A 24,712-nucleotide genomic window follows, 5' to 3' on the forward strand; every position below is an offset into this window, starting at 1 on the left:
AGTGACTTCCAGCCTCAGAAGCTGGCTAGAGCATGACCTCCCACATGCTTGCCATTCCCTACAATTTGTCATGAACAGTCCAGCCAGGCCCACAGACAGCAGCCTCATCAGTTCTGCTCTCTCTTATGCAGGGACTAATGGAAGTGGCCTTCTTCCCTCTGTAATCATCATGGTTGGGGGTGGGGGTGAAATCTGGTCATCGAAACCCTCAAACTCAGTAGAAACTTCTGGAGAAAAATGATATATTCACTGAGAAAGAGAAATGAGGCAAGAGAAAAGAATAAATGGAGAAGAGAAGAAAAGGAACAGACACAGAGAGCTAGTGGGGGCTGGGATTGCTCAGGGCAAGAATTGAATGCAAGCCGGCAGGGCCTGGGGACTTCCTCTAGGTCCACTCTTCCCAGTAACAGGACTCCTCACGCCTACACTTACATAACCCCTGAGTTGGACTGTGGGGGAGAGTTTGACTTGCCTTTGACCTTATTTAAATCCTAAGATTCAGCGCCCTCCACAGCCACCCATCTATACTTCCAGGGCCACACATCGAGACCAGTATCCCCTGCAAAGTCAGGGCAATAATAATTGGCTCCTTGCTTAAAGGAGGCATACACAGGAGATTCTAGAACCCACAGGAATTTTTCTCTGATGCTGATGTTTATTGTGCAAAATTTCAGTATAAAGTGAGCATGTAGGTTTTGTAAATTGGTCTGAACGAGAAAGATAAACTGTTCTTGTGAAGGACTCTGGTACTCTGAGCCAAGGGCTGCCCAGGTCAAGGACATCTTCGTTCTATTCTACAGATGTTCCTAGAGTTTTCAGAGAAATGTTCACAGTATACTTTTGTGTCACCGCTGCTGTGATGGCCACCTAATTATTGGAAACAAACTCATGGTGAAAAAACTGGAGCATCATCACTGAAAGATGAGGGTCACATCCCATTCCTCACCAGCGCCTATGTCATTGCCATCCTCAAAAGGCCTTCTCAGGCACTAACTCAGGTGTTCTGAGTGCTGTACAAAGCCAGTAATAGCTTTTTCTTTGAAAGTTTTGAAAGGACTCAGTCCCTACCCTCATCCCAGAATGTTCTTCACATCTTCTCTAACTAGCATGTTCTTGGCCACTCTTCAAGATTCAGCCAAAAAGTCATTTTTTTTTTCCGGAAGATTTCCCTAATATTTCTCCCAGCCCCCAACCAGGCAGACAGAATAGTTCTCCATTCTGAACTCCCAGGAGAACAGAATTTTAACTTCTTCAGTGTAATATTTTTATCGGTTTCGAGTTTGCCTCCAATAGTAGACTGTGAGCTTTAGAGAGTAGGGCTGTGCTTTATTTATCTTTCTAAGCTGAGTTTCAACAACATCGATGATGGGGACACTCAATAAATGCTGGAGACTGGAAAAATTAATGAATGAAATTAATTAATTAAACAAAGATTAGCATACACACCAAGGGATGATGCCTCGAGTATAATGGAATTTGAAGAGAGAATTTGGAAAGTTGCACTTTATAAACTATCATTGTATTACCTTAAAAATGCTCTTTCTACTCTTAACAGGAAAAGTTAGCTTGGAATTATCTGAGGGTGTTTCCATTGGCCTTCTGATTATGGCCTTAATTATTAAACAATGGGCATAAGGGCTTCACTCTGTGACGCTTTCATACACAGTGAACTCTGGGCTCTCTGCCTTGGAGTCAACGAGTTAGAGCTTTACCACTGGATGTTTTTAGGTCAGAAGGTATCTCTCTACCATAAATTACTATGTGATTAGGATCCACTTTAACTTAGCCTAAGGTAGAATAATTAGGAGGGCTAATTTGCCATGATATAACATTAACAATTAAGATAGGGCATGCGCAGGCCCACCGTCTAAAGGCTTTGAAATGTCTAGGGTATATATCATTGAGCACACTGGTCGTAGCTGGGCTTGCAACTCCAGCATTCATGCACCAGAGACGACAACCCTCTGAGGGCGACCAAGAGAAAATCCTCAAAGTTTAAAATCTTAAGTATGTGTAGGCGCGTTCTCAGCATTGCATCCCTGGTTTTCTTCAAAGGGGAAAGACAAAGATATGCACTTGAGAGAAATGAAAAGTTTAAAGTGAGGCTTGCATGGGAACTTATTTCTTGGCTTGGCACCTGGGAAGCTACATGTGCATGGATGCGTGTGCACTCGTACGTGTATGTTGGGGTATGTTAATGTGTGCTTCAGAAGTTGCCCCTGACACTCTCCCCTCTAACACCAACACTATGGAAGGACCCAACTTTAGTTTCCAGAATGATGCGGATAGAGAAGGCCTTTACACAGCCATGGAAATCATAAAGGGGCAAACGTTTTTCTCATCCATTGTTTTTTAATACATTTCAAAATCAAACTTCTGCAGTATCCAGATCCCCTAAATGCCATGTAACCATCCTTCTCAATTAACATAGGTGCAAAGCTTCAGTTGTCTCGTCATCTCTGACCACTTCTTGAACCTGCAGGGGGTTTGCTGGGGAGACGGGATGATTTGGGGGAGAAACCATTTCTGAACCTGGGAGGCCTTTTTCTCCCATTTTCCTTTTTCACTTCTATTAGTTTAAATATGAGTTTTAAACCTGGAGAGTGGGTGTCCATTTTACGCCAGGTACCCTGCTAGGCACTGAGGACCCTAAGATATTTTCTCACCTAGTATGTCTGCTCCTATTTCCCTACTAGACTACTTTGTCCTCTCTATGCTAGGAAAAGGAAAAGTAAGGAGTAGGAAAGGTTGTTTTGTTTGTTTGTTTGTTTGTTTGTTTGTTTGTTTTTACTAGCATGAGTGTAATTTCTCTTCGATTTCCTCCAGCCATGGCTGCCGTTTCCCTCTCTGGTGTCTCAGTGGATTCCTTGGCTATTCCCTTCATGGTTCCAGAAGGACCTCCTTCAGTTGGCCATTGGTGATCTTCCCTCAGATTCTGCCTCCTGTGATATCTCTACCCTTTTCTGCTGAGATACATTGGTAGAAGTCTACATGGACAGGATCCCTTAAGACTCCTAGGTAGGCATTTCTCCTATGGATTTCACATCTGTTCTGCAGACATTGTATATTACACTGGATCTTGTGATTGCTGCCCAGATCACCCTTCAGGAATAAAAGACATATTTCCCCAAGTGATGTTGTCAAAGGTCTTACACCTTCCCCAAGGACAGTCTAACGTCTTGGGACCTCAGTTGAAAATGAGTCAGAAAAGCTCCATTTTAACACGTGTTACAGGCCAAAGTCACACTACAAGAGTGAGAAGGGTATCTCTGACCCCCAACTCTATGTCGTTCTTAGATATCTAAGCTTTAGTGCTGTTCGGAGCCCAACATGATAATTTTTAGTGACCATAGCACCTTCATTTTTGCTGTGCCTTTTTCTCTCTAAGGTGGGGCTGGTATGTCCTTCCTATTGGCCATTCCTCTCATGTATGTGCTATTTTATCACCAGAGATCGCACCCACAAGCCTGGCGGATGGGTCTTAGCAGTGGACATGGCTAGGACTCTACCTTTTTCTGCTTTCTTACTCACTCTCTCTACCCTCCAACTTACCAGCACCAATTTCTTACAACACCTACTGTTTAGACTAGATTATTTTGCTCTCAATTTTTATATTAAAAAATTAAGAATACATAAATTATATATATCAATTAAAAATAGTTTTAGAATCATTACTACATTAAAAGATGCTTATTGATTTCAGAAGCCTTAAAAAGTGGGTAAATGTATATGTCATGATCTGGGACATGCAGTATGTGCACGACTTGATTGTCTCTTCTTGAACAGATGAGAACCACTGGCTTTCTCTTCCAGCAAACAGATGCTTTCCATTCTCCCTGAAGCAGCACACATGGTGGCCATAGACCAACAACTTCTTAATCGTCAGTTGAATGTAAGAAAGATAAATATACTAGAACTTTTGTGGGCAAAAATCTCATCCCTAGACCTAGAAATGAAAGACATTTGGTCTTTAAATCAATAATCCAGACATACAGCGTAGAGGAACCTGGGGTTCTTTAAAGCTAGATCCTATCAGTATACTTATACTTGCAAATTCAAGTAGGAAAACAACAACAACAACAAAAAACCTTGACTCTTTTCTCAATAAAAATCAGAGCTCTTTTTGAAAGATGAAAAAAAGATTTGTGGAGTAAAAAGTCATAACATTTAATGGTAGATATAGCATATACCTGTGTGAAATATCCCACAGCTTTGGCCTGAAGCCAAACACAGGGGGTATGGTTTTTTGTCCTGGAGTTCCGTGGCAGAGAGTATGAGGATGGATTTGTGGAAGTCACAATTTAAGAGTTGGTTTTGTTCAGAGGGAGTATCATGCAAGAGTGCAGAAAGGGGTGACTCAGTAAAAGTGTTTCAATAAAGAAGCAGCCATGACCTCTGCCAGATTATACTTCTCCTACCTCCACTCTCTAGACTGTGTGCTCTCCCCAACCCCAAACCAACTAACTGGCCAGGTCAGAGCCAGACAGATAATCTTGGAGATAACACACGTGGTGGTGCCAGGACTAGTACAGAGACTTGCATGACCCTGAGAGTGCAGGCCCTCTTTTGCACCCCAGGGGCCTCTGGCCTCAATGCACTGAAAGTTGTAAAATACTAAAGAAACAGACCAGCCATCCAAGACTTCTTCTGCTGTTAGATCCCACCCATTCCAACCTGATTTCCAACCACATCCTGGACCACACTACCTGTTATTACTGAGGCCCTCTTTCTTCCACCTGTCCACTCCATCCCAGGTGCCTGCCCTCTGCAAAATTTGTAAATTAATTAACTCCTTATCTCTATCCCATCCTCTTAAGGGAGTGCTCTATAGAGGAGAGAGGAAGCTAGAGATCCAGTCTTGTCCTTTGTTAAAACCAAGCAGTCTAGTCTAGAGTTGGGAGACTGGTAAAGAGATGTGCTGGAAGATGAGCAGTTTGCTCCCATTTCAAACAGCCTGAGAGCTTTGCTTAGTGGTGCCCTCTGCTGCCCTCTGTGGCCAAAACATCAACGTCTCTAGAGACCCTAAATTCTGGGATCCATCAGTCTCTGCCATCATCTTTTAAAGCTTTTCTCCTTTAGTTCTCTATGGGCTTTAAAAAGTAAAATGGGACACTTTAGCCGCAAGCCTTTATCAGGTTTACACTTTTAGCTCCTGCCTGCAAAATTTGTTGAACTGAATTCTACAAGAAATCTTAAGAGGTCATTGGGCTCTTTGGCTCTGCTCTAAGCTAGGCTGGGTCCAGTCCTGCTTGTAAAATTATTCAGGCTTTGGTAAATCTCTAGACACTGCCAAAATCCTAGACTCTTCAAAGTTACTCGCTAGGATTTCCACAAAATCTGCCCAATTGTTTATCTTAGCTTAGGGACCCTTCACTTAGAGGGCAAAATCCCAATTAGAAAGATGGGCAAGCTGGCCATGGGGAAGGAGCTATATTAATATCGCTGATGTGTTCTTTAATGGATTTTTACCTTTCTTTCCTTTTTTTTTTTTTTTAACATCTAAGAAGCTTATTTCATAAGCCCAACCCTACTGAAATGTTCTCTATGGTTCAGAGGTGTTGCTTTATGACTTGGAAGCACAACCCAGGATTCAGCAGCTGTTCCTTGTTCTGGCAGTAAATGGCTGTGGGTACCTGAAAGCTGTCAAAGCACCTGTTTCTTCTCTCACTGCAATCCCAAGTGAGGTGAGTAAGCTCATTGCTGATTAAGGGAAAACTGTGTCTTACCAATTTGAATTTCTCATTAAGATAAATAAATTTGTCCACCAGGATTGCAGGCTGGAGAAATCCAGAACGAAACCACCCCATTTCAGAAATCTATCAGCTCCAAGAAATGGCTGATAGATTTGCAATTTTTGTTAGAATCTCTTGACTGTCAAAGTTTGTGTGCACGTTGCTCAGTGGCTCTAGGAAAACGAGAAAAGGTGCCTGGTTCCCCAGGTCTCCGCAGGTTTTTTCACCTCTCCCTAATTCTGCTTTCCAGAGCCTTCCAAAGCCCCCTGGAGGCTATCCCTGCCCCTTCTCCTACCATGAACAAGGGGGAAATGCATCTTTATTTTGTATTTTGGTGGTGACACAAACCTATAACCTTGAAATTCTGCTTATTTTTTCTCTATATTATTTTTGTAATTGTGGTAAAATGCATAGCATTAAATATACCATCTTTACCATTAAGTGTACAGTTCAATAGTTAAATATACTCAATGTTGTGCAACAGATCTCCAGAATTTTTTCACCATATAAAGCAAACCATACCCATTGAACACCAGTTCCCACTGCCTGCCCTGCCCCCCCAACCTTAATCCCTGGTAACCACCTTTCTACTGTTTCTGAATGACTACTTTAGATACTTCATATAAATGTAATATTACAGTATTGTCTTATTGTAACTGGTTTATTTCATTTAGCAAAAGTCCGGGATGCTCTATAGGCAGATTAATATAAAATGTGATAAGGCTAAGGGGGAAAGATACAGCAAGGTTTGGGGTTCCAAGGCAGACCAGTTTTGTGGCCCTTGTTTTCTCTTCATTTCACACTTGTGAAGCCTGTGGGCCCTTCTCAGAACTGCGAAGATTTAAGAGCCTCCCTGGTCCCTTCCTGAGATATGCGGGATCAAGGTGATCTATGGAAGTATGGAAGGGGGTGGGATTCTTGGGAGAGTAGCTGAGCGCAGGACAGAGGAGCCAGGCCTACACGGATTAAAGGCAGGGTTTGAAGGGCGGCTGGAAAATCCTCTGAGCTCCACCTACCTGCCCCTTAGATCTCCGATCTCCCCCAACTTAACACTTGTCAGCTTTCGCGTTCCTAGGGCTTCAATCCGACCCCGGAGACGCAAGCTTGAGATCTCTTGCTCGGAGGACATGCTGTCAAATCTTATCCCAAGAAAACACTGGGAAGCCAGACTGACTTGTCCAATTTTAAACTGGCCCAAACCCTGGCGGTGGTGGCAGGTGCTGGCAGTAGGGTGTGGCAGACCCTACTCGCCAGCATCTCAGCCAAAGCAGTATACCGCCCAGCACAACCCGGCAAGCAACCGACGTGCCAGTTGAGGGTAGGGAAGAACAGGCACTACCCTGGTTCAGTTTCACTGCACTGTTTTCTCCAGACCCGACAAGAGTAGGTGATCGGTCTCCCAGTCTCTCCTTCCAAAGGCAAAGTCAGGGCGCTCTACAGAAAAAAAGCGCATCGCCAGGTCTGCAGCGCAGCTGCTGGGGTCCTTGGAATTATCCCCACCGGGCTGCAGGGCTACGCAGCGGGACGAGCGACGCGCGAGAGCGACACCCCGCACCCGCTCTGCCCGGCGCGGCTGGGCGCGGGACGGTCGGCGCTCGTCTCGAGGGCGTGCGGGGGTGTGAGGGCACGAGCGCAGAGCAGCACCCCAGAAGCCAACTATTGCTGTCGTTTAGCCACATAAGCTGCCCCTCCCCGACGCGGAGTCCCACCTCGCTACCCGCTACCCCTCGGGCCTCATAAACAACTCCTGCCTCTGCAGAAGGAGGTGGCAGGGCGCGCGGGCCGCCGCGGACCCGCGCGCGGGGCGAGGGGCGGGCCGGGGTCGGAGCCGAGGCTGCGGCCGCGCCTCTCCATTGGCCGGGATGCAGTGGGCTGCCCCGGCGCGCGGCGCGGGCAGAGCGGGCGGGGGCGGGGCCTCCCGGCGCGCGCGCCCCGCCCCCTGCGCCCGCGCCCCTCGCGCCCTCCCCCGCGTGGGCCGCCGGAGTTTTTAAAGTGGGCGGGCAGCCCAGGGAACCAGACATTCGGGAGCGGCCTGCAGCACTGCTCCGGTGCCCGCCGCCCTCCCGCCCAGCTCTCCTGAGCCGGCCGTACAATCCTCGGCAGTGTCCTGAGACTGTATGGTCATCTCAGCCGCCGTGCCCGCCCGGCCTCGGACTCTTCCAGTTGCCGTCGTTGGAGCCACGTCTTTATTTTTTGAAAACCCAGGAAAGTGACTCCTTTTCGAGGAAAAAAGAACTTCGGTCCCCTTCTCGCTGCCCTCTTTTTTGCGTTTGACAGCCTCCTCCCACTCCTTTCCCTGACCCCGCCTCCCGGTGCAGGTTCCTCCCTGTCACCTTTCTCCACCCCCTTCACCCGCACCTAACCAGCCGCCCGCAAACTTCCACCTGACTGCGGGCCTGCGAGCACTCAGGACCTTTAACACTGGTCCAGACCTCGGAGTGAGCGAGGGCCACAGCAAACGCAGCAGCTGCAGCCTCCTCCACTCGCCGGGGAGCCCAGGTGCTCGGCGTCTCAAAGGGCCACAGCGACAATGACAGCTGACAAGGAAAAGAAAAGGTAAACGGAGTCCGAGACGGCCAAGGGAGCTGGTCTCAGGCGGGTGGCCGGGCTTTGCGAGGCCCGCGCGGCCGAGAGCAAGTGGGAGAGGAGTGCGTAGAGGTCTTTGAGAACCAAGGGTCGGTTTGGAAGGTTTTGAGAGGGGAGAGCAGGTGCTCTGTCTGGGGACACGGTGCTGTGGCTTCGCAGTGGAGAGTTCTGTGGCCCGAAGGGATCGGGAATCTGAGCGTGCAACGAAGCGGGGAGGCCGAGGGAGATGGCATTGCGGGTCGGAGGTGCTCTCGCGGTACCTTCCAAGATCTACCCCTGCCCCAGACTCCCGCGGCCAGCAGGTTAAAATATTTCTGGCTCGATTTAACTCAGGCCACCTTTCGACTTTTAAGTCTCTGAAGCTGGGCAGTATCCAGTCTTCTTTTACTCCGGTCTCTTTGGGTCCTTCCAGATGAGCTGTTATGCCCTCTCTGCGCCCCAGACTGTCAAGGGGGCGCAGGCGGAACGCGGCTCTGGAACACGGCTCCACAGAGGGGTCGGGACGCAGCGAAGGTCCCCATTCCGTGTCTCCAGACGCCACTGAAGCTTGGAGAAACCCCTTCCTAATCCCGCACCTCTAATCTGCGGGAGAGTGAGTAGTGGGCCGGGCTGCCTTGCAGGGGCAGGTGTCTTGTGCGGCGAGGGGATGAGACACCGGGCGCTCCCGGCAGGTCTCGGTGTTTCTCTCCCAAAAGGACAGAAAAGGACCGCCGCGATCTGCCTCCCTGCCCTCCCGAGCCTCTAGGCACTGGGTGAGAGGCAAATCCGGCCAACTCTCACTGCCCGCGGGTCCCCTCCCGCCCCCTCTGCGCCGCTCCCGCCCGGCCCTCTCCCTGCGAGAGTGAGAGAGCTCACGGCTCGGCATCTCAGACGTGGGTACCGCGTCTCGTGTCGCAGTCGTGCGCGGCTCGCAGTCTGGCCCCCACTTCTATCCCCACTAGTGCTACCCCAGCGGGCTGGAGCTCTCAGCTCCGAGCTCGGCGGTGGCTTGGCAGGACTGGGGTTCCGGGGTGCTGGAATCCAACCAAGCACGGCCGGCCGAATAGCCTGAGCCTCGGGAGAGCAGTTACTGAGTGGCCGTGAGGCGGTGCGGGGATCGGAAACCCAGCCGCGACGGGTGGGGGTGACTGGCCTCGCTCGAGCTGGAGGCCCGAAGAACTCAGTGCCTGTGTTGATTTGCTGCTTCTTCTGACTTCCACTGTGAGACGGGAGCCAGAACCCGTGTATCCTCTGGTCGAAAGCGGCAGTTCCCACCTCGGGCAACCGATAAGAATTTGATAAAAGGGAGCAAATTGCGCCGGTTCTGGCCGGGCGCCCGGGTCTTTCTCGGATCACCGAGGGGAGGGGACTGAGCCTGGCTCCCCTTTCCCAACCGCAGCTCCCCTTCCTGTGTCACTGTGGCGCCCCTAGGCCTGAGACAGGTGAGGAAGACTTGGTTCAGCCACCCTGAGCCCTTGCCCCCTGGGCTCCGTGTAGCCCTGGAGTTTTGTGTCTTTGAGGGGCAGCAAAGCAGAGAAGATACTTTAGGATTCTAACGCATTTTGTAAAACCAATGTGGTCTGCACCATAAGACCAATAATAATGACCGAACAATCAAAAAACAAAGTTGTAGTCGGTTCCTTTGCGCCCACTCCTGGCTTCGGAGCCCGGCGAGGGAGCCGATTGTACATTTACAATTATGATGCCTATTGGTGAATGTCGCAATCACAGAGGTGGGGCCTGACGGTAATCCTGACAGATGTGTGAAATCTCAGCTTTTCCCGCGTGGCTCAGCGCGGGTCCTGTGCTATTATGTATATTAATCGTCGCAAGAAACTTGAGAGCAGAGGGGAAAATATTTCGATATACTCAACTGTACTGCCTCCTTCGTTAGGGATAGAGGGGACCGGAGTGGGAGCAGAAAAAAAGTGGGGTAACCAAACTCCGAATTATTGGTGAGAGCAACGCGTTTAAGAACGACTGCCAGGATCGCTTTCCAGTCTCCTAGAAGGCTACTGTGGGTGCTATGGTGTCCCGTGTGACTGCCTCCTAGGACTTGCCTTGATTTTTGTGTTGCAGACTGGCAAAGCAAATAGCATGCCCCTCACCATCTGGAGTCCCATGAAGGGTTACCCAATTCCTGTTGAGCTAATTGTTTAGGGAGATATTTACTTTTCTGTGCCTGCCTTTGCTGGGTGCAGGCTCCTTGCAGGACATAGGTGTAATTAAAATAGATGAACCAATTCATGGAAAGTTGATGTGACATGTAAGTGGCTGTCCTTAGCCTTCCCAGAGTGTCTCACTGTGCAGTATTCCCCCTGCCAAGGGGGCCGTCAGATGATTTTGCACATCACTTCTTAAGAGTTGTAATTCTTGTGCAGCAGGGACATTTCTTCCCCCAAATTCAAGATGCACGGAATACTTTCAATGTTCCTTCATGAAGTGGGCAGGATCATTTTGTTCCAAAATGTTCATGTGTCGATGGATATATTAATATTTAATAATAAAGAGTTAGCTTTCTAAGAGTTGGCTGGCTGGCCTTGATAGGGTATTAATGGTATTAACGTGTAATCTTTTGGTGGTAAGTGGGCATTCCTGGAGATATGAGATGGTCAGAAACCGAAGCTTGGTAATGGAAGTACACTTACCTTTCTGAATCTATCTGTCAGAAAGGAAGTGGAGGCTTCATTAATCAAGTTTCCCGATTCTATGGAAGTGTCCGGATTACTCATCTCCTGATAAAACAATTTCTGTGTCCCTTCCCTGGGGGAGAAGAGAGTCTGGAAGTTTTTAGGTACTGTAGGGAATGGAGAATGGTTCCTGTAAGCCTAAATAAGATCTTTGGAAAATTAGGGATCAAAGTTTATTCCCAAAGCCAGACCCAGCTCAGAACATCTTCTGAAAGGTTTATATTACTTAGTGTGGACCAGTGGTAGAAGTCAGACATCAAGGTCAGAAGTTTTCAAACTATCTCTATAGTTGTTCCTTTGCTAAAATAAAGCTGAAGTCTATCTTTTTTTTTCCAGTACTAAAGGCAAAAATATTGATGGACAGTTTTTCTTAATTTATTTTCTATAAATATTCCTTCATCATTTTATACTTGTTTCTGTTGCATTACCAGAATTCAGGGATGATTAGGAATTGATGTAACATTATAGGTTCAGGTATTTAAATTTAATTTATACAGCTTTCATGAAATTCAAAAAAATGTTATGGCCACAGGTTTTTTCATTGCTGCTGATGGGTAGTTTAGAATTATTTTATAAGAGGTTGTGGAAATCATCTAGTCAAATGTTTCTTTTTCTGAATAAGGAAACTGAGGCCCAGAGTGGTTAAGTGACCTCCAGTCACAAGGATAGTTAGCACTAGTAAGAATCAGAACCCTGGTTCATCATTTTCAGTTAAGTATGTATTTTCCTGTTGACAGAATAGTACCCTAGCCCTGAAATGCCTCTAGACAATGAAGGAGAGTTCCAAAGGATTACAGTGCTCCAAACACTGAACCTTGCAGAAAGGAGACTTACTTTCCTAGATAATTATAAATGATTTCAGGGTGCAAAAGGAGTGATTCAATTTGCTTCTCATAGAAAAGGAAGCAAACTTGGTGCTGGTTCCAGTGTCTGTAAACTTTGGGTAGTGCGAATTCATTGCTTTAGTGTTTTCCCTTTATTTCACTTAGAAAAAAATTTACTCATATGTAGACCTCATTAAACAAAATCAATGCAAGGACTGTTTTCCAGTGGAGCAGATTGCTTTGTGAAGTAGAGAACATCCTGTCAGGCAGCTACTAGATTGATTCCTGAGTAAGGTGGCATTTTCAGTAGGAGTGAAAACCATGAGGCTAAAACTGTTTAATTCACTTCAAATGTAAATCAGTGTGTGTGTGTGCGTGTCTGTGTGTGTGTGTCTGTCTGTACGTGTGTGTGTGTGTGTAGGATGACCTCAACTTTCTAGGAATCTATTGTATAAAATGTTTACAAATAGAAGGAACCGGTTAGATGAATCTTAGTGCTCCAGGAATTTAGCCCAATACCTTTGAAAATATTTGCTGTCATTAAAATTTCAAGATTTAAGCTTTTTTACATTTAGGAAATCTATCCAGTAGTATTTACTTTTTTGTGTCGTCCCCAGTTCTGTGTCATAGGCACATAAGTTTTCCTTTTCGTTTTAGCCTGATCTTTTGCTTTTAGTACTTAACATCGCTGATAAGTCATAACAGGTAGGGCATTTGCCAATATTATAAAGTTAGTAGTGTTTGCTTGTCGGGCCCCCAGTATCCCACCCTCCTCCACACCACGCTGTCTATTCTCATGATGAAAACGAGCTCTGCTGTTCACACCATGGTATGTGTCAATAAGGCAATGAATGTGAAAGGAAGATATGCAAAGAAGTTTAACTGAAAATATAGGTAGCTGGCAGCTTACATGTGACTTTTTGTTGGGATCAAGTCTTTCTAAGCTAAAGATAAGCTCTTAGGACCATTTCAGGCAATAGTAAGCACTCAAGCACACACAATTATTAAAAACTGCTGTGTGTGCGTGCATGCGTGTTGGGGGGGGCAGGGAGTGGGAGCTGGGGGAGTTTAAGAGTATGGTGTACTTTGACACCATAGTTAGAAATGCCCCCAACAGTGCATGTTTGCTGTTCATGACACACTTGCTTTCGTGCGCTGGTAGGGCTCCAAAAGTGACAGGGCTTGAGGTTCCTTCTGGTCCCACTGAAGATAACAGTAGAGACAGCTATGGCTCTAGGAAGGCCAAGAAGAGAGAGGGAGCTTCTTAACCTGGGCTTTGTGAATGGGTTTCAGTGGGTGGTTTGTGAGCCTCTGAAATTCCATGGGAGGTATTATGTATATTAGCATTTTTTTTTTTCATTAGGGAAGTCTGTTCTGCCCTCAATAACCTTTTAAAGGCTCTGTGATCTGGAAAAGACAGTCCCTGACTCTTCGATGTCTGACTCAGTGACTGCCTTACATTTCAGTATCTTTCTGTTTGGGTCCCAGATATTTCCTGTACTTCACTACCGCTGTCTTGGAGTTGGGGGAGGAGATTGGTGTGTACATCTAGTAAAAATACTGTGGTGCACCCTAACCTTACCTGTACCAGATGTCTGCCCTCAATCATGGAAGGTAGGAGAACCTAGGGCCCTGCACAAAGTTAGTTCTGGTGCGATTCATTCTGTTAATATTTCTTAAAAGGGCCATGAAAATTTATCCTCACGTTTTCCATCCTCAGTTATTTAGAGGTGCTTTTATGCACTAGGAATGTGTGTGTCCTTAGTAGAAACCATATATGCAGTAGGATGAAACAAAAAAAGAAACACTTAGTCTCATTTGTGTAAGCACCATCCTCAGAACTTTTACATGCATCAACTCTTTTAATCCTCATAATAACCTTGTGAGGTAAGCACTGTTATCCTCATTGACTGATAGGGAAGCTGAAATATAAAAAGGTGAAATAGGTAGTATAGGTGGAGCTAGGATTTGAACAGGGCAAGGTGGTATTCCAGAGTCTATAGTCTTAACCAATGAGCCATACCACCTTACCTTCCCCAAGATGTCTATAAAGTATTTAATATCATTCTTGACTTGTGGTAAGTATTCCATAAATGATAACTGCTTTTGTTGTTAGATTTATAGTTATATTTTTCCCTTTTGTGACAGATTCATCACTTATATTGAACCTCACATGTAGACAGGGACTGAAGATCTGAAGGATGGACTTAGAAGTCCTGGAAATTCTTATTTTTCATGGGTTTTCCTCAACTCTGGAAGGAGGTGGTTCTCTCCTGTCCCCAAGAAGTTCAAAGCTTTCCACCTCCCACCCTTAACTGGTGGCAAGACTTCAATAATTACTTTAGCTTTCTGACTCCATTGTGCAGAATAACCTATTAGAAGTCTTCCTCTGTGGCTTCTGAAGAACCATCTCCAAATCAAGATGCACAAGACTTCCTCTGGCTGTTTTGATCTTTTGAAATTGGAAGCACAGGAAGGAAAGAATGGATGGGGGAATAAAGAATAGCTATGATCGTTGCAATAATAATATGTTGCATGTTTATAGAGCCCTTACTCTGATGAGCCCCAAATTTTCACAGCCATCACACCATTGGCTTCTGCACTGTGAACCTAGAAGGGCCTTTCGAGTTTTCAAAGTGATGTAAAACAATTGCACCAACGTGTATTATAACAGAAAAAGTAGGCCATGTTGGCAATTGCACATCGCCATGTGTGTGATAGCCTTGTATGGGTACATGCCTTGCATTCACAGTATCTGATTTTCAAGTAGAGGTTGAATGTCATTTAGTACCAGTTGTCTGGTCCTGCTATTGGAAGCTACAGAACTGATTTGCAAGCATAAAGTCAAGAGGAGTGGCCAGGCCTTTGAAAATCTCTGGGGCTGAGGAAATGGGTGTGGAATAGACCAGAATGTGATCTGCTTCTAAATGGCCTTTTTTCCTAAGTTCTCAAGATATACCGGTTTGCTTGACTGCCTTAGGCTATTTCTAGGAGCCACTTGCACATCAGAGAAACTCTTGTTACATCTCTCGTTACATGGCATGACTACCAGAAACTTCATATATTCCCAGTTGGCATATTCCTTCTGCTCCTTAAAAAAAAAAAAAAAAAAAAAAATTAGTTTTAAAATTACAAATAACTCCTATGCAAGATAATAACTCTGGGAAGCAGTTTCTTTTCTCATGTGGAAATATATTTCAGAAAGGGGGATTTATTAGTAAGAAAAATGACCCTACTAAAAAATATATTTATTTGCTATTCACCCATCTGGCATTTTCCCAATTCTACGGAGCCATGGAAGTGGATTGTTAGAACTCTCTTATATTCCTCAAATGACTTCCTGCATCTCTCTCTGTGGCACCCTCCAATTAAAAAAAAAGAAAAAGAAAAAAATTCAGGCCTGGGAGGCGAGTGCTAGGAATCATAACTAATTAGAGGTTTTATTGGGTTAGGCTGTGTAATAAAACACATGAGCAGGAAAATGACTCCATTAGGCTTCCCTTAGGATTGTGATGATGGGGGTTAACCCCCATTACCATATTGGGGGTACAGCCAATATGGAAGTCATTTTCAGAAATTAATCAACTCCGTAACAGCTTTAGTTGACTCTTTCGGTCTTGTTTTCAGTATGAGGTGCCCTGCTCTTGACCTGTGACTGTGGGGAGTCAGTGATTTGCTCTGAATAAGACGATATGTGGGTTCAATCTAAGGCAGTTCAGAAGCATTTTATAATTCTTTTAAAATACATCAATGAAAGGGTATGATGGTTTTCCACAGTAATCGTTTAAATCACTGTGCTGTATGTCTAGCCAGGCGGTGCTCTCTCTGTATCTCTTGATGTCGTATTTATATTAACAAATATCCACGTTTTATTCTTGATTAAAAAAAAAATAAAAATTTCATATCGTCACTTTATATAAGATTTGTCCTGACTACCTCTGGCGAAGCGGAAGAGGGAAGAAAGGGCAACAACATATTATACTACTTTTCTATTTGGGAAATTGAGCCACTGAAAAAAGCAAATCACGCCATCTGTAGTAAAACCTAGAACTGGATCCAGGTGTCCCCGGTGAGGCTAGGCCTCTATGTATCACCTCAGGCTCCTGTGACAAGGTAATGAAGAGGCCGGAGCGCAAAGGGGGTGACTCAACTTTAATACTAACTATTCTCATTACTAATGAGTAATTACAGCAAATATTTACAGGCCTCCTTCCTACCTTTACGACTTCCTGTTGCTGAAGCACTTTGGAGCATTGAGAAAGATAGTCCTGGAAAAATACGTCATACATGGTTGCAGGAAAAAGTGGTTTTAAGCACACACAAAAAGTCTCTTGCTTGGCTCTGTTTATGAATTCCATGTGCAAACAACAGAAAATTATGCTTGCGAGGGACTGTTTGGGAATCTATTCTTTGAACTTCAAAACAAAATCTAAAAATTCAATTCTGAACTATCAAATATATGGGGAAATGGAACACACGATGTTTAATGATATTTTTAGAGAGTATTCTGGAAATAATAGGACTGGGCAAGTTAGTGAAGTAAAATTTCAAGTTAAAACACAGGTCATTTGATAAACACTGTTTTATGATCATACAACATCTACGATATTTTTCTGAATGAAAACAGTGGAGTAAATCAGATGTATCAATATGCCATGTGGGGCATTCAGGGAATTAGAAGACTATCATTCACTTTATAAAGATTCTAGAATAAATCCTGATGATGCTCATTTCCTTTTATTTGGTTTTAAAAAGCACTGCAGTGAAATTGCTTTCCTCAATAAGTGTCTGTAAACCACCATACCCTTGTATTTCTTCTCTCCTGTGTTTCCAAGAGTTCTCAGATGCTATTTTAGAATGGCAGCATTCACTCCAGTACTGGCCGAGGCTGATGAAGCTAATTTTGGTGCCCAGGGTAAAGGGAGAGAGAAGTCATCTGCAGAGCCAAAAGGGCTTTCTGGTGCCTGGGTTTGGAGCAGCGTGGTGTTACCGGACACACCACATTTCACCTTTAGAACCTTTATTTGTATGCTTGCACAACAAATGTTTACCCAGATATTAAGATAAGAAAAGTATGAAGGTCACATTTCGCTGGTGACAAGGGAGCTTCTATAAATGTAACCATATCACCATGCAGCAGGAGTCTGTCTTTTATTCTATACTGAGGACTCAGGGGAATTAATGGTGGGTGGGGCATGGGAGCCAGCCCAAGGCCCTTCCCAGTTTTTTGGCTTCCTTGTCTTCACTCTGCAAGTCCAGGCTAAGCCGACGTGACCCTCCCATTTGGTAAGGCCGTTTGAGGTGGTCAGGAAGCGTGGGGGAACTCCTAGTCCACTCTGTGCCCTGCCGCCCCCCCACCCCACCCCACCCCCAGCCCTCTGGAGTCTTCTGGAGTTCTGTGGACATAGTCCCCCATGCATTTCCCGGCTATCTGACCAGCTAGGGAGCAGCCTGGCTGCTAAAATAGTTTTTCTAGTCTCTCGGAAGAGGTTTGCATGGTGCTGAGACTGTCTGTTTTAGGCCTACTTTAGGCAGGGTTGTCATGATCTCAGCACAGGGAGTCTTCAGAGTGTTTTTATTTTTTGTGGAAATGAGTATTTCCCTTGAAGATCTGCAAGGATTAGCTCGACACACTCAGAGCCTAAATGAAAGCACTGTTCCTTGGCCCAATTTTCTTTCTAAGGGCAACCTACACAGCAGTGGGAGTTTATCTCACTGACAGTAAAGGACCCCACCCAGCTCTCTCACCCCATTCACCGTCACCCAACATGCCTCCTAAGCTCTAAAGTTGCATACTTTCTCCCTCTGCCCCCAAAGGCATGGGTACCCCGTGTCACAGGACTCATTCCCACCTCTGTATCCTCGCCCTAGTCCCTCTATCTTGGAAGCTCCTCTCCTCTCAAATATCTCCCACTTTCCTAGTATGAGCCCAAATTTCCCAGCTCCTACAAGTCCTCCTTTAGTAATTCTCACACCAACGCCTCCCCACCCCACGCTTGTTTCTAACTCTTGGTGATGTTTGCCAAAGAGCCTGCCTGATTATGTTTCCTTGTTATCTAATGACATTTTATGTGTTCTTGTCTTTCCAACAAGACAAGGGCAAGGATGTCTAATTTCTGATGTGCCCTGTAATACCTTGCGTATTTTAAGTCCCTGAAACCATAATTAAAAAAATAATAATAATAGAATTGCTTTGTTGTTGTCCCTTGGGTCCCCGGTAAGCCTGCCTCTTGGGCTCTGTTGTTTTTATTCACATAGATTTGAGCTCTTTATTCGTTTTTCTTTAAAAAATAGAAAAAGGAAAAGAAAAAATCAAGGAGACCACAGGCCGGTCTCAGTGATAAATGATTTTACATCAAAAGCAAACATTAGGCTAACATTTCGCCAATGTTTTACTTCAGGAATGCTCAATACACCCAGGCAAGGACCATCCAAATAGCAAAGTACTCTATCTTAATCTCAAAGTTAAAAAAGCCAGGTGGGAAAGTGTGCAGGAGACCTCTTCCCTGGGGAGCCGTCCGTGATGAGCCACACAGTGGCTACCCCTGATTTATATGGTCTTCAGTCTGTATTTTACTATTGGTACGAGGCTTTTACATTTTGCTTTTAAGCGTGGGGTGTGTATGTGTGTATCTGTCCCTGATTACCACGTAGGTGGTAATCCTGTCCCCTATAGCAGAGACCCAGTCATCCTTTTCTGTTTTTAATTCCTCCACCCAGAACAGAAACCTACATTTAGGTGCCCAGTAACTGTGTGTAGACTCTCTATTCTGTGTCAGAAACTTTGGGAGCTTAGTGCAGAGTTAGAGGCATTGGCAGAAACACTTATCCATCCTCCGTAGTCACCCACCTTGCCATAGTAAGGTTTGTGGGGATGTTGGCAACATCGCTGTGTGTAAACACTTGTGGGTTACCTACCAAATTCAGGTGCCACTTCCACTGTAGTGTTACAAAGAGGCGTTAAATGGACCCAGCGCTCAGGAGGCTTCTAGCCTAGTCAGAAAGTAAGAAATTCCTAAAATTATTTGTTTAAAACATCGCACGACGGTTTTGTTAATGGGTGCCCTAGGCCCATCTTTAAGATATTGCTATCTTGTTAGGTAGTCCAAACTAGCTCAGATAAAACATTGAGCACAGTGCAAGATTGGTAGTAATGGAGTGTGAATAAAGGCAAATAGATTTTATGTGTTGTGAGTAGTTAGAAAGGGGGTCGGTCAGCATAGATTAGAGGGATGTTTGATGGAGAAGCCTTAAGATCTAGGTCTTGGAGATTGGGTAGAATTTTGGTGAGCAGGTTGGGGTGAACAGCTTTAGTCAAAGGAGGAGGAAGGAATAAATAGGTGTGCAGGCGGCGGCTGGTGAGCAGCTCCTTCTGGAACCGAATCTGGAGCTCTGTTAACAGATGAGAGGTGAGGACTAGGCCCGGACTGGTGCTGGGAAGTTTAGGGATAGTCCTCCCTGAGTCATATTGTGATGGAATATTTGGGCTGCCCGGTGGCTACAAGCGCAGTGCATCCTTTCTTAGGAATTAGTGGAATCTAATACTCAGGGCACCTCCATTCCCTTCTAACCAGGAGCCTGGCTCTAGTACGAGCACCAGGGGGTGACTAAAGGAGACCATTATTGTCCTCTGTAAGAATGACCTCAAAGGCTGACAATGCCACCCCCCTCCCCTTCACCCCCCACTTCCCTTAGGAAATCACTCACCTGAAAATGTGCACGAATTGCTCTAGAACATATCTCTTTTTGGACTGTACCACTCCTTGGGTAATAAATGTCTCCCAGTGTGCAGAGGGGGAGAGCTGGAAGGAGGCAGTTTACTATATTCTGACATAGCATCCTGCAGGCTCTGGGGAGGGTGCGGTGACTCTCATCCTGTGCTCTCGTTTTGATGGTCAAGTCTTTGACCCCTTGCTTATTTGGTAAGGGCTTTCATTCTATCCCCAGATTCTAGGTTTTTGAGTCTGATCATTATAGAAAGATAGGACAGCCCCTTTGACACTCCACTATTTGTAAGGAGGTAGCTCAATCCAAGTCAAACCACTTCTTTTGTCATCTCTACCAATAATTATTCATTGAATTCCCTATGTGGAGCACTGCAGCCGAGCCGTTCCTTGGCCTTCTCCCTTCCTATGATGTGGCTACACTATTCCCTAAAGCCCAGCCTCTGATGTGTTTGGCCAGGAACTGGCCCCAGAGAAAGAAAAAGGAGCTATCTTTCTGGGGAGTCACCTAGGTAGGGCATCTCGGGTTTTTTCCTTCCCCCCACAGGTCTAACCTTTCCCCTAGAGGTATTTAAAAGCACTTGAGGTCATGGCTGAACATTTGTGAGCAGGGCCTTAGCCAGAGATCCCGAATCACTGGAAAAGATCCCACACCAGAGACCAGCAAAGGCCAAGAAAGTCATTTTAGCGCACTCTGTCCAGTGGTACTTCGAGAGAGACTGCAGCTCCTGACTGCTCTTGACTTGGAAGTTAACCTTTGTGACAACTCCGTGCCTCATCTCATTCCTTTTCTTTTCTATCCCTTCAGTAATCAGTAAATGATTGTAGAACTGGGAAACTGCTGTCCAGCCCAGGAAGGATTGCTTTATTCGGTGGTATACTCAGTAATCGTTTAAGGACCTGCTCTGTGCAGGCTGCCGAGTGCTGGGCCGGAACCCAGGGAAGGGCTGCTGGAGTCAGGTGGAAGGGGCCCTCCTTGTCTGGGACCGCAGGCAGCAGTGAGCCGCAGAGCCCGTGCAGCCCAGCTCAGACACTGGCCAGTCCCCAGGAGGCTGCCTCAGGGACGCCCTAAGAAACCCCTAGGCCAGAAAGTGCTGTGCACTCAAATCTAGCCAAAGCTAGAAATGTAAGCCTAGTGTCTACCTTCCCAGGTAAGCCTCAAGAAGACAAAGGAAGGGGTCCTAACCAAGCTGGTCTGTAACTACACCATTAGGGTATGAAACCTGTGAACTTACCTGGTTTTTTTCTTTTCTTTTCCTTTCCAAAGTAAAAGTTCCTTTTCAAAAAGTCTAACTTCATCTCTACTGAACTCTTAGCAAACTGTTTTCCCAACCCGGGTCAGTGAGGTGGTGAGACCTGGGCACACTTGGAGGTGGTGTGGTCACCGCAGCCTCTGGCTGGCTACAGGCCTTGGGTGACAGTCTGGGGTGACTGTGAACGTCGATTCCTTCTTTTCTGAGCCATTATCTTGAGCACAGTAAAAACCATTTTCCATATTCAGATCAACATAAGCCTTGTGGTTCTGGGCCACCTATAGCTCTAGCTCCTTCTATGGATCTAAATATTACAAGGATAATGATGACAGCTTAATCCTCCTGGAGTTAGATCTTCTGGGCCACGGCAGAGTACATGTTTATTTTGGAAAAGGACAAACTTTCACCCACTTGAATTCCTTTGCCTTCAAAATTAGTGTCAGGGGCTGACCACAAGCGTTCCATATTTCTTAGCCTTTGTCTTGCCAAACAGATTATAAATGCTCCCTTCACTTCTTTTGTGTCTCTGGCAAAGCCTGCCTAGTTCTCAAAAGGCTCTAGGAATCAGAAAGACTATTCTAGATCCCTCCCTGATTTGCGTGACCTAGAACAGACCACTTAGCCTCTCTGCATGTTTCCCATTCCTAAGTTAGACATACTAACTGCTTTCCGAGGGAACTATTATGAGGTTGGAATGAGCTAGAATTTCAGTAAAACCGTACATTTAAAAAGCATATTACACTTCAAAATCTTTTTGCAGCAATAATCTTACTATAGAGACCTTTGAAAAGTTTAAAGTACAGACCATTAAGGCATCATTATTAACAAGCACAGCAACATAATCATTTGGCACATCATTACCTGTTGGACTGACTTGACTGCAGTTGGAAGAGAGTCAGAGGAGAATCTAAAAGTAGATGCTTGTTCTCAGGCCTTTAAATCCACCCCCTACCCCCGGCTGGGCTTTTCAGGATTACAGACTCTTCTCAATAGTGATTTCAGGGTATGAGTTATTTTTCTCATACTCTGAGATGCGAGGAAATCCGGTAACACCAGAGACCAAGAAACCCTCCAGGACTCCTGAAAAATGGCCTGACCTCAAATGTGCCCCTTTCCATGCCTGGCTTGTTCTCATCTCACCTGTGGAGATAGAAGGTCCCTGCCAGCTGCCTTCCTGTCATGAGTGGCAATTTGCCCTTTGATTTAGCGCCTCCCAATCCCTAGACCTTTATAAAAGGCTGTACCCACATTACATCTGCTCTGGTTCCACTTGTTGCTTTGCACCTTGCATGCAAGACCTAATTGTTGGCTCCCAAAAGGACTAAATGCCTGGCCCAAGGTCTTTAAAAGGTCAGACGACTTATTGGAAGACCTAAACATGAGTGGCATGTCAATGCCTAGATGATACCTGGGCGTCCTATAATTACTAGAAGTGGAAAGAGGCTTTGGATGTGAAGGGCCTTGCTCTGCCACGTAGTGACCATGAGACTTGGCAGGTCATTCAACTCTGGCTTCAGACCCATCATCTGCAGCAGCCCTGTTATCTCTTATTCCTGAGTTTGCCCTTCCCTCAGCCCCACCCTGAGGCCAGCCAGCTGACTTGGGCCTTAGGTCTCAGCTTAAATATCACCTCCTCAGAGAAGCCTTTCCAGACCTCCCTTAGTTAACCTCCATCCCTCCATCCCTGTTCTTATTTATTTAAAAACACTTCCCTCATGCTGTAATTTCTTTGCTGTCATCTGTCACTCCCCTCTAGTTTGCAAGCTCCTGGAGTGCAGGGACTGCTGACTTGCTCACCATGATACCCTTAGCGTTTGGGGCAGTGATGAGCACCTATTAGCTCCTCCTCAAATATAGGTTAAGTGAAATAATTCGGGATTGTCGTGTCTTTGTCTTCAACTCTGCATTATCGTTTCTTATATTTGTTCAGGGTTTGGTTTTTTTTCCCCAAAGCTCATGATGTAAATTAAAGTAGTTGCCATTCTCATCATACAGACAAAACAACTGAAGTACAAAAATGGAACTCCAAAGCCAGAGAGTAGCAGAGCCTATGGTAAGAGCGCCTGGCCCCAGCCTCTTTCCACTGACCAGTGCTGTCTCTCCAGGCACCTTATTTTTCTGTCATGGTGATGTTATTGTTTGTCTTATTTGGCAGTGTTTACACCGGAGGAGTAGAGGCCATTGTGTGGTGGTGGCGTCTAGAAATACACAACAAGAGTCCCAGGAGAATGCTACTGTCGGTCCCTACCACAATTAGCAATTGTCAGGCCAGGGGTAGTGATGGGGTGGGTGCCATTCCCAGTGTGACTGGTTCTGCATGTCGAAACACCACTGCCTGCTCCTGACAGTGACAAAAGGGAGTGGGAGTTCTGGGTCCACAGCCTCATTTCTGCCTGGTACCATCTATCCTACCACATACACCTAGGCCTTTTCTGCCTGGGAAATGTCCTATTTATGTGTCTAGTGGAATTCCTGTGGCCTAGTGGAAAGGAAAGAAGAGAGCTAATCAGATGGTGACTTCTGGGCCTCAGTTTCTCCATCTTTAAAATGGATCAGTAGGTGGGAACCAGACAAGACGGCCCCAGAGATCCCTTCTAGGGTTCCAATTCCATTGTGAAGTGAAGTCTAAGTGGAGCCTGACTCCTGTTTCCAGATGCTTCATTAGGGAAGGAAGATGGGAGGTTAAAGGTGATCAGTGGGGCGTAGGAGGGAGCCTCTCCAGTTCCCCTGTAACTGCCCCCTCTACAAGAGGAGGTGCTGTTAAAGCAGAGAGAGGCAGGGACTTGGAAGTCACTGTCGGGCACGGCACGATGTCAGAGACAAGGGGCTGGATCCACTTCCACAACAGCAACAGGACCACCCTTAAGAAGGAACCGGGTTCGGGTGCAAGAGAGTGTGCGACAGAGTGTGCCCAGTGGTTTTTTATGAAAAGGAACAGCTATGCTGTTGGGAGGAGCAGTGTCTGCTCTCCTATGCCAGCGAAGGAGGAGGCAGGCTGCTGGGGTTAGGAAGAGTACTCTTGACGAGGGGACCTGGCTCCCAACTCTGACACCATGCAGCAGCCTGTCATGACTCATTCTGAGCCTCAGTTTCCACATCTGTCAGATGGCTGCATTAATCGCCGCCTTACCAATTGGTTTGGGACTTGGAAAATATAAACTGCAAAGGGTTATTACTGCTATGATTCATATATACATGCATATGTATTTGTGTGTGTGTATAAGTGAACATATCTGGAGTGTTCAGGGTTGATACTGATGTGGGATGAGTGACACAATCTTGACACATTCCTGAAAGGACTATGTCTTTTATTAATCTGAGCCAGAGACAGATAGAAGGTGGGGAGGAGGGAGAGGAAGGGGGAGGGAGAGAACTGAGTTAGTTAGAAAGCCGGTGGCCTTGCAGGGGAACAGGCTTGAAAATTACTGAATGGAGTTAGGCTGTATTTGGGGGAGGAGGGGGAGGGGGAGCACACCGTGGGACAGAGGTGAGTCATGGTGCACGGGTGTTGGGGAGTCACCTTGAAATTGTGCCAAAAAAGTAGAAATATTGGGACTTAGCTTTATCTGCCTTTCATCAGGTACATCAAGTTCTGGATGGCTTCCCACTGGCCAGAGCCCTGAGGTGGACAGCTCTCCCTTGCTGCCCTGGGAAGGCTTTCTGCTGGCTTCGGCCCCACTGAGCAAAGTCCGCTTGTTCACTGGAGTTCACACAGACTCTTTGCCAGGCCTGCCCAGAATCCTGTCTCCTCTGACTTCCTGTGCTCTTGCATAATATTTCCTTGCTTCTTGAATGGCTGCCCCCAATGCGGGGGCAGCTCACTGACGCTGCTGGATAGAGGGCAGGATGTGGAGGGAGAGGACGGGCATGTGCAAATATCACCCAGGGGTGCTCGAGGGCAGGAGGGACAGGGATCCCCAAATT

The 24,712-nt window shown here is 46.1% G+C and overlaps 1 protein-coding gene across 1 annotated transcript in view; it reads left to right on the plus strand.

Moving 5' to 3' along the window:
- Positions 1 to 7,745: 7,745 nt before the first annotated feature.
- The window catches only part of EPAS1 (endothelial PAS domain protein 1), an 82,023-nt gene continuing 65,056 nt past the window's right edge, over positions 7,746 to 24,712 (plus strand). The window contains exon 1 of the mRNA XM_016142209.2: positions 7,746 to 8,288. Coding sequence (XP_015997695.1) covers positions 8,263 to 8,288 — 26 coding nt within the window. The 5' untranslated portion in view covers positions 7,746 to 8,262. The remainder of the gene's footprint in view (positions 8,289 to 24,712) is intronic.

Source organism: Rousettus aegyptiacus, unplaced genomic scaffold (genome assembly GCF_014176215.1).
Source record: "Rousettus aegyptiacus isolate mRouAeg1 unplaced genomic scaffold, mRouAeg1.p scaffold_m13_p_7, whole genome shotgun sequence".
NCBI lineage: Eukaryota > Metazoa > Chordata > Mammalia > Chiroptera > Pteropodidae > Rousettus > Rousettus aegyptiacus.